Below are 10,000 nucleotides of genomic sequence, written 5' to 3'. Positions count from 1 at the left end.
CCAACAAAGGACGCTGAACACAGCAGCAAGAAAAACCAACAAAGGACGCTGAACACAGCAAGAAAAACCAACAAAGGACACTGAACACAGCAGCAAGAAAAACCAACAAAGGACACTGAACACAGCAGCAGAACAAAGTCAAACGGATCAATCAGCATGATGACGGTCAGTGTACCTGGTGAAGTTGGTGTCCACCTCGTAGTCAAACTTGAGCTCTGTGCTGCTATAGTACTGCACCTCTGACAGCACCAGGATCATGATCAGACAGAACGTCATGATGGACACTGCAAACAAGACAAATCAGCTTTCAGTGAACACACAGACAACACCATCCGCACAGAGAACACATCAAATTATCCACACACAGTGAACATGCAAACCACACAATGGACACTGGGGACACACATCAGTTTCATTTTTCAGTTTCAGTTTCTACAAGGAGGCGTCACTACATTCGGACAAATCCATTAACACTACACCACTTCTACATGGTAGATGCCTGACCAGCAGCGTAACCCAATGCGCAGCCAGGCCTCGAGTGCATGCATATGAAATTTGTTTACCTATCTGAGTATATAATATATTTCTTCTCCAGAATTCTGCCAGAGGATAACACTCTCGTTGCCATGGGTTCTTTTTCAGTGCGCTAAGTGCGTGCTGCTCACAGGACCACAGTTTATCGTCTCATCAGAATGACTAGATGAACAGTTTGATTTTTGAGTCAAACTTGGAAGAAAGGGCAAGAGCAGGATTCAAACCTAGACCCTGACTGACTCTGTATTGACAGACAAGTGTCTTAACCATTCTGCCACCTTCTCCCGTACACACATCAACACACGGTCAACACACATAACACACAATGAACACACAGACAGCACAGTGGGCGCTAAGAACACAGATCATAAACACACATACAGTGAACACACAGACAAAACTCATCTCTTACGCCATCATCTTAAAGACGCTGACTTGTGTCAGGCAATGTGACAACCAAATGACATAAATATAGAATGGAACAGATGTATTCATTACCACACATACTGGGGTCTTGAAGAATATTGGGAAGGACAACACTCAAAAGAGCATACATGAGCTGGAGATCACACTCAAACACAAACACAGCATGAATCCTAATGTCTGACGATGGTGACGACTCACATCCCCCGCCTGATGCCGTGGTCTCCTGACAGTCCTCAGGGACCTTGGGGAAGGCATCCAGCTCCTTCACCACCTTCAGCGCCCCCTTCTTGCTGACGTTCAGCCGACGCATCCTTCTCTCTCCCAATGACCACGCTCAATGGCTCCTTTGATGTTTGAACAGTCTGCAAGGGGGATTTGGCAGAGTCAGAAAACGAATACACTTGCAGACAGAAAAGAAAGGGTGGCACAGCCATGTGACAATACACTCTCATAAGGGAGAGAACCCAAATTTTATAAAGAAAATCTGTGTGAGTGTGTGTGAGGTGGTGGGGGTGGGGGAATCTGAATCTTGTGAGACAAGGTAAGAGACAGAAAGTGTGTGTATGTGTGAGTAAGCTATGTAATAATATGCAGTGATCCATATATGTGAGAGTGTGTATGTCAGCACTGAAAAAGAAAGACTTTTAAAAAAAATAATAAAAGAAAGACACCAAAAAATAATAAATAAAAAAAGGGAAAACTGACAAGAAATAGTGGGAAATGAAAAACAATACAAAATCAATCAAAACTGACAAGAAATAGTGGGAAATGAAAAACATGACAAAATCAATCAAAACTGACAAGAAATAGTGGGAAATGAAAAACAATACAAAATCAATCATTGATTTCTGAGAGATACATTAACAAAAGCATCGGTGTGCTTTTATAACATCCGGTCTTTGCTGACTGAATGGACTTCCCTGCTAATGGACTGTAAATGGAAGGCAGGGGTGGGGCAATGAACAACATTCAAATTCCTGATCCAGATATGCAATGCAGTGGATAAATTTCGTCCGCAACAACTACCACTGCCATGATGACGAGATGCGCTACTCGTAATCTCGTAACTCTGCAAGTGTCACCATGATCAGGCCTGTGTTGCTAAGTACCGTCAGTTCAACTTCATCAGTTCATGCTGTACTTCACAGAACTCTAGTACCATATGCGATAACAATTCCTATATGACACAAAAATTACTGACGCACCAGCGACCCAACATAAATCAACTGCATCTACTGGAAAAGTATTTTCATGCTTTTCAGATTCATCCCCAATTTTTTTTTTCTTTTTTTTTTCATGAACAAACCTGTGCACATATGCGAAAATATAAACCTGCAGAGTTAGCTTCTCTTGTTACACGTTCAACGGAAGTACTCGCTGTAGGTACTTTTTAAAGGAAACAATCCAAACCACTGAGAATCGACCCAAATTACTGAAACAACCACAGCTGTCAGTCGGTGTCGCACTCAGCAGCATTGTTTACGCCACATACTTCACTTGTTTAGTGATGCATTACATACAGTATGCGTGGGTGACACCTTTTTCTTATCGTTCAATGTATGCTCCAAGTGTCATGCAAATGTCTTTCTTTCTTTCTTTTTTTTTTCTTTTTTCTTTTTCTTTTTTAAAGTGAATGGGACAAGGAGTCACTGTATATACTGTGATCAATCTCTTCTTCTTCTTTTTTCATACTCTGTGAAGAGTCATTGGAGTGTCAGACAGAAGAACTCTTCACCAGATTCCTCCATGTCTGTCACTTGTGGGTCAAAGGCTGGCTCTCTACAAATGGTTTTCCTGTCCATTCTGCAATGTTGTCAGTCCATCATTTGTTCTGTCTTCCCCTCTGCCTGCCTCCCTCAACAGTTCAGACCATGATTTTAGCAGTGCCATTGGATATTGTTACATGGCCATAGCAGCACTGTTTTCTTTTCTTAAAACAGATCTCCATTGTGGTCTAATGTGATGCATGATGGTTGGGTGCATTTTTTCAATGCTGATGTTATCACCGTATCTGATGTTTAGTATCTCGCAATAACATATCATTCCCATGGCTTGAATTCTTCTTGCCAAATCCACCACAAGGGTCTATGTGTCACATGCATGCAGGAAGATAAATGCCAATGCATGCAGGAATCTGCATGGTTTTGTGTTTCATGGAGATATGTTATCATCCTTTCAAACAGGTTTCAGTCTGGACGGTGCTGATGTTGTCTTTGCTACCCTTGAGAGGATTTCTGGTTTGGGTCCTTCATTTTTGATGATGGATCCCAGGTAAGTGAAGCATTGAACAGTTCCTGTCTCACTTAGTGATGTGCAACATGCATGCCCACCATGTGCATGTATGACATTTCTGATTCAGTGAAGGCTCCACGTGCACTATGTCTGTGTCCCTTTTTTGGTGTTGTGAATGGGACAAGTAGTCATCATATTTTGTTTATCACTGTTTATCACTGTTTTTACACCTGTGTGTGTGTGTGTGTGTGTGCGTGTGTGTGTGTGTGTGTGTCTTCTTCAAATACCCACAGGCACACATTTCTCCACCACTGAAGACATCTTCTACATCTTTGATGGAAAAGCATAAATGTCTGTCTGTGATATACTATGATTTCAATCTCTAGCTGTAGATTTAAAGGAGAACAAAGGGAGCACTCAAAAATATTTATGGTGACTGCCCTAAAAAAAAAATATATATATATATATATATATATAGAGAGAGAGAGAGAGAGAGAGAGAGAGAGTTTTTGCTTTATAGCCCCCCTCTGCTCTGTACCCCCCCCCCCACCCCCCACCCGGCTCCCTCCTCTTATCCACCTACCCGCGCCCCGAACACACACACACACACGTTGATATGTGGGGATCATTTTGAGTGTTTCTTCTTTTTCTCACATTTTTGGTGGTGGTGTTTTTTTGTTTTGTTTTTGTTTTTAAGCTAGGATGGGGGGATGGGGGGGTGTCTTTTTTTTTGTCTTTTTTTGTTGTTGTCCATTTTATCTTTACTTGAACCACCACGTAGTGATCATGCATTTTCACAACTATTTGTAACACTGATGACTTTTTGTTGTTGTTTTTTCACACACTTATTTATTTATTCATTCAGTCATCTTCTTCTCATCCCCCCCCCACCCCCCCCCCCCCCCCCCCCCTCCCCCGCGCTTTTTTTTCTTCAGTTTATTGCTTGTTTGTTCATTTGGGTTTTTTTGTTTGTTTATTCATGCACATCCTTTGTTTCCTTTTCAGCATATTTACCTATCCTTTGAATTACATTCGCCTATGATTCAGATGGCAGCTGACACAGGCAACATCAAGGCGATGTATGACGGCATCAAGCAGGCATTGGGCCCAACGCAAAAGGAAACTGTTCCTTTGAAATCAGCTACAGGGGAGGTGATTCAAGACAGAGAACAACAGATGGAGCGCTGGGTAGAACACAACACTGAGCTATATGCAAGGGAAAATGTAGTCACAGAAGATGCCCTGAATGCCATATAGTGCCTACCAGAGCTGGAAGAGCTTGAAAGAGAACCAGCCATAGATGAACTTAGCGAAGCCCTGGACTCTCTTGCCTCTGGAAAGGCACCAGGGAAAGACGGTATTCCCGACGAAGTACTGAAGTGCTGCAAAGAGACACTCATCACCGAGTTGCATGAAATCCTCTGCCTCTGTTGGAGTGAAGGCGAAGTACCACAAGACATGAGGGATGCAAACGTCGTCACACTGTACAAAAACAAAGGTGACAGAAGCGATTGCAATAATTATCGCGGCATATCCCTCCTCAGCATCGTTGGGAAAGTCTTTGCACGAGTAGTACTGAAGAGGCTCCAAGTACTTGCAGAGCAAGTCTACCCTGAATCGCAGTGCGGTTTCCGTGCCAACAGATCCACTATAGACATGATCTTCTCCCTCAAACAACTTCAGGAGAAATGTAGGGAGCAAAGGCAGCCACTCTTCGTTGCCTTCATAGACCTCACAAAGGCTTTCGATCTGGTCAGTAGGGATGGCCTCTTCAAGATCCTTCCCAAGATCGGATGTCCAACCAAACTTCTCAGCATCATCAGATCCTTCCACGAAGACATGAAAAGCACCGTCGTCTTTGACGGCTCAACATCAGCTGCCTTCAACATACGTAGTGGAGTGAAACAGGGTTGCGTCCTGGCTCCCACCCTGTTTGGAATCTTCTTTGGTGTGATGTTGAAACACGCATTTGGTCCTGCAGCTGAAGGTATCTACTAGCCTCCGAACCAGGACGGATGGAAAGCTCTTCAACCTCCCCAGACTAAGAGCCAAGACTAAAGTCCAGCTAAGGTGCCTGCGTGACTTCCTCTTTGCAGACGACGCAGCAGTAACCGCCCACTCAGCCGAGGACCTACAGCAGCTCATGACTCGCTTCAGCGATGCCTGCCAAGACTTCGGGCTTACCATTAGCTTGAAGAAAACACCGTGCAGGTCATGGGCTGACAAGACGTTGACTCTCCCCCAGCCATCAGCATCAATGACTATGAACTGGATGTCGTCCACGACTTTGTTTATCTGGGCTCAACTATCTCAGACACACTCTCACTCGACGCAGAGCTCAACAGGCGCATCGGCAAGGCAGCTGCCACCATGACCAGACTGACAAAGAAAGCATGGAACAACAGCAAGCTGACTGAGCACACAAAGATCGAGATCTACAGAACCTCCGTCGTGAGCACCCTCCTGTATAGCAGCGAGTCCTGGACTTTGTGTGCCCGACAAGAGCGAAAGCTCAATGCTTTTCACATGCGTAACCTCCGACACACTTCTGAACATCACCTGGCAGGGCAAGGTCCCAAACAACGCTGTCCTGGAAAGAGCTGGATGCACCAGCATGTACACCCTGCTGAAACAGAGACGTATGCGCTGGCTCGGCCATGTCGTGCGCATGGACGACGGATGGATCCCTAAAGACCTCCTCTACGGAGAACTTGTGCAGGGAACTTTGAACGTCCCACAGGCAGACCACAGCTGCGATTCAAAGACGTGTGCAAGAGGGACCTAAAAGCCTTGAACATCGACCAGAACAACTGGGAAGCAACAGCCCTCGAACGGTCAGCCTGGAGACAGACTGTGCAGAAAGGTCTTTCCAAGTTCGAAGAGACTCGCTCAGCAACATGAGGAAAAGAGAATGAGAAGAAAGGCTGCAGCCCAGGCAGACAGACCAGCGTCAGACTTCATCTGTGCCCTCTGCCACAGGGACTGTCATTCCCGCGTCGGACTGGCCAGCCACACCCGACGCTGTACCAGAATAAACACCTAGAGCGCAACTCTCCATAGTCTTCCGAGACTGACGGATGCCTACCTTTGATTATTGTGATATTTTTTTGTAAAGGGAATTGACTCACGCTGATCTGATTGAGTGCATGGAATGATAGTAGTGAGCTCCCTTGGGCTACTGTCACGGCAAGCAGTGCGTGAAACGGGGGAGATCCTTGATTGTGAAGTTGTCATTGTTGTTCACGCTCGCATTCCTCACATCTCTGGCTCGGTGAGCATGCGCTGGAGATGACGCGCACAGCAGAGGCTCACACGCCCAACTCGGGCGAAGGGGACTCGTCACGGATGTTCCGTAAAACACAGGACGTGCAAGAAAGGGCAACGAAATCGACGCACCCTGTGAGTGAACGTTATTGTGAAATTCCAGTACTGTTTTTTACATTTTTATTTCTTTGTTCGTGGAACGGACCGGCAATCATAATCACTTTAATGCCTTTTGGGCAAAGGGTTTGTTGTTGTTTTAACCTGTACTGTATCCGACTATGAGCTGCCGATTTTAATTGTGTGTATTTTTGTTATTGACGAAGCTCAGACCGAATCTTTTGTCGTATCCGGGTTAATATAGTTTACTCGTTGTCATAGCCATATGACATGATATATATATCCGTAACATCGATAAAAGTGCATGCCTGACTATTATTAACCTTCAAAATTTCTTCATTACTTTTCATTTACTTTAAAACGGGACATTTTTAACTCCTAACTCAATTTATCCAGTGTGAAACATAATCTGATTCAGGACTTCAAAATCATTGGAAAAGTAAAGTGGCAGGCAAAGAAACACACCACACATGTACACTTGATTACTTGATATAGACACCCTCTCTCTCTCTCTCTCTCTCTTGACATGCACATACAGATGTATGGAGAACTTTGGTAAATTCATATATCAGTTCTGCAACTGAACCAAAACACTCACACACATATACACTGAATGAAATATTCATGCACACACACACACACACACACACACACACACACTCACATGCATGTGTGCACACACACACAAAACACACAGAAGTTCACCTTTTATTGAACCTCCATATCTTCCTCCCCCTCTCCTACTTGGTGTATCACAGTATCACTCACTCTTGTAATCATGTACTCTCCAACTATGTAGCCAATGTTTTTGGGCAACAACAGAAATAACAGGGTTTATCATATACTATATAAAGTATTACTGGTTGAGAACACCAATCACCCCTCTCTTCCATTGTCTTGCTACCAACAGTATGGGCATAATGCATCTATCTGTCTGTATATCTATCTGTACATCTATCTATGTATCAATAGATCTATGTATATCTATCTATCTACATCCTTTCTATCTATCTGTCAATCTATCTTTCTGTCTCCAACCAGTAAGTCTTCCTACAGTCACTCAGGTGTGGTTCCTTGCATGACAGGCAGAGCTAGGTAGATGGATGATAATAATGATAATGATGATATTATAAAGTGCCTATCTTTATAGTCAGAGACCCAACTCAAAAGAGCTTTATAAACACATAGTCATTTGAGGCTGCCTACCTGGGCAGAGCGGACTGACAGCAGCCATTGGGCACTCATCATTCATTTCCTGTGTGATTCAATCAAGTTCCAAACACACTCACACAGGCATGTAGTATTTTATCTGTGTGTGACCTTTTTGTGTTTTAAACCCACCATGTAGGCAGCCATACTCCGTTTTCTGGGTGTGCATACTGGGTATGTTCTTGTTTCCATAACCCACAGAACTCTGACATGGATTACAGGATCTTTAACATGCATAACTGCATATTTGATCTTCAGCAATCATATATACACATGAAGGGGGTTCAGACATTAGCAGGTCTACACATATGTTGACCTGGGAGTTGGGAAAAATCTCCACCCTTTACCCACCAGGTGCGACGGGGATCAAACTCAGGCGAGAACCCAGCACTCTAACCATTTGACCACCACACCAGTCACAGTGTCAAACAACAAGAGAGACACAGCTAGCCAGTCACCCCACCTGTTTCATTCTGCCAGTCTTTCACTGTATCAAAGCTTCTTCCGGGCTGTGACAAAGAAGACAACCCATCACCAGTCAAACATGCCTCAGGGGAAAGAGAGAGCAACATACACACATGCATGTACACACACAAATATGTGTGAGTGTGTGTGGGTGTAGATTTTAACAATTCATTCTTCTCAACTGTCAAAAGTTATAATACATGACGGAACACTGTACATTTCAAGATTATTTTTAAAACTGACATGTGTTTTCAACACAGCCATCTGCCAGAGCAAGAGTGAATGAATGCACACTTGTGTACCAGTATCCTGTTGGCACTCAAGTTAACTGATGGCAAAGCTGTGAAGGGGGTTGCAACGTTGGGCCCACCCACATACTTTGTGTGCCTTACAACCGCTGATAGCACATGTACAGAGGACAGTCTGGGAGTGTTAGCAGAGAGACACTACCTGGGTTTGTCACTTTGTGTGGTTTGAGGATACTCCCCACCCCCCACCCCCCTGGCCTCCCTCACTCCCCTCTCCCCCCAACCCCCTCTTCACTGCTCCTTGTGCAGTTCAAGGTTGCGAAACCCCCACTTCTCAGTTTGCCAGTGTAAGTGACCGGCTGGCTGGAGCAGAATTACCAGTGTAGGGAAGATCACCCTTTACAGGTGTAGGTACTCCCCCCCACCCCCAACCACCCTTTCCCCAGTTCCACACTTTCTCTGTGTCTGCTAGTGTTGGTGGAATCAGGAAGTGGATAGTGTGGTGTGTGGGAGGAACAGCTTTATTCCTCTTTTGTTGTGGTGCAAGGCCAGAAATTGTCTTCAGGTGGGTGAAGGTGTGTGTGTGTGTGTGTGTGTGTGTGTGTGTGTGTGTGTGAAGGCTAATGATAATAATTTGCATAAATCTAAACTGTACAGACTTGGACCAGGAGAACTGAGGAGGGAAGAATACACAACTTTTCTACAGTAGAAACACACATACATTTTTTGTACATGTACATGACTATATATATACATGTGTGTGTTTCTAAGATAGCAAAGTGAGGCCTAATCCCCCTTCCTAGCCCTTACCTTGCATACCTTGCATACCTGTGTTTGGAAAAGGGCTCACTGTACCTGTGTGAACAGTAAATGCTGACACAGGGCAGAGAGAAACTCATTCATTGTGGGGGTGGAACAACACAGTCATGTGAAACAGTGGAGGTGGCTGTGGAGGGAAACCAGTGGGGACGTTTGTGAGTTGGTGACTAGGGTTTAGAAATAATGCAACAATTATTGCTTGGTGTGTGTGTGTGTGTGTGTGTGTGTGAACATCATGAGTATCGTTCTATGTGCAAGCTTTCCATGAGAAAAAAAAGCCTTTCATATATTATGACCTTGTAGTTGGAGCTTCAGTCATTACTCCGTTATAATAGGACTTCATATACTGCTTAGTCTTTTTTGAAAGACTATGACTCTCAATCTAGGAGGCAAGACTGCACTTGCTGTTAGTGCTGTAGTCCTGGGGGCTAGTTGGCCTTGTTTATTTGAGTAAACATGTTCAGTGTTCTCTAACTCACCTGGTAAAGTTCATGTGTACTGTCAGTGCTCTCTAACTCACCTGATAAAGTTCATGTGTACTGTCAGTGTTCTCTAACTCACCTGATAAAGTTCATGTTACTGTCAGTGTTCTCTAACTCGCCTGATAAAGTTCATGTGTACTGTCAGTGTTCTCTAACTCACCTGATAAAGTTCATGTGTACTGTCAGTGTTCTCTAACTCACCTG

General features: G+C 44.2%; 2 protein-coding genes across 6 annotated transcripts in view; one reads left to right on the top strand and one right to left on the bottom strand.

Annotated features, from left to right (window-relative positions):
* The window catches only part of LOC143301326 (endoplasmic reticulum-Golgi intermediate compartment protein 2-like), a 22,180-nt gene extending 19,861 nt beyond the window's left edge, over positions 1 to 2,319 (bottom strand). For all 5 annotated transcript variants that reach the window (XR_013057769.1, XR_013057768.1, XR_013057770.1 and 2 more), the window contains exons 1-3: positions 2,267 to 2,319; positions 1,159 to 1,322; positions 176 to 284 (exon numbers count right to left, since the gene is read on the bottom strand). Coding sequence is in view for 2 of the 5 variants with exons in the window: in XM_076615542.1 (XP_076471657.1) it covers positions 176 to 284; positions 1,159 to 1,270 (221 nt within the window). In the remaining 3 variants the exon portion in view is untranslated. The remainder of the gene's footprint in view (positions 1 to 175; positions 285 to 1,158; positions 1,323 to 2,266) is intronic.
* Positions 2,320 to 6,378: 4,059 nt separating this feature from the next.
* The window catches only part of LOC143301529 (transmembrane protein 117-like), a 40,328-nt gene continuing 36,706 nt past the window's right edge, over positions 6,379 to 10,000 (top strand). Inside the window, 1 exon segment of the mRNA XM_076615887.1 lies at positions 6,379 to 6,591. Coding sequence (XP_076472002.1) covers positions 6,481 to 6,591 — 111 coding nt within the window. The 5' untranslated portion in view covers positions 6,379 to 6,480.

This window comes from Babylonia areolata, chromosome 27, assembly GCF_041734735.1.
Source record: "Babylonia areolata isolate BAREFJ2019XMU chromosome 27, ASM4173473v1, whole genome shotgun sequence".
Taxonomy (NCBI): domain Eukaryota; kingdom Metazoa; phylum Mollusca; class Gastropoda; order Neogastropoda; family Buccinidae; genus Babylonia; species Babylonia areolata.
This window is presented reverse-complemented; position numbering and strand designations above follow the sequence as displayed.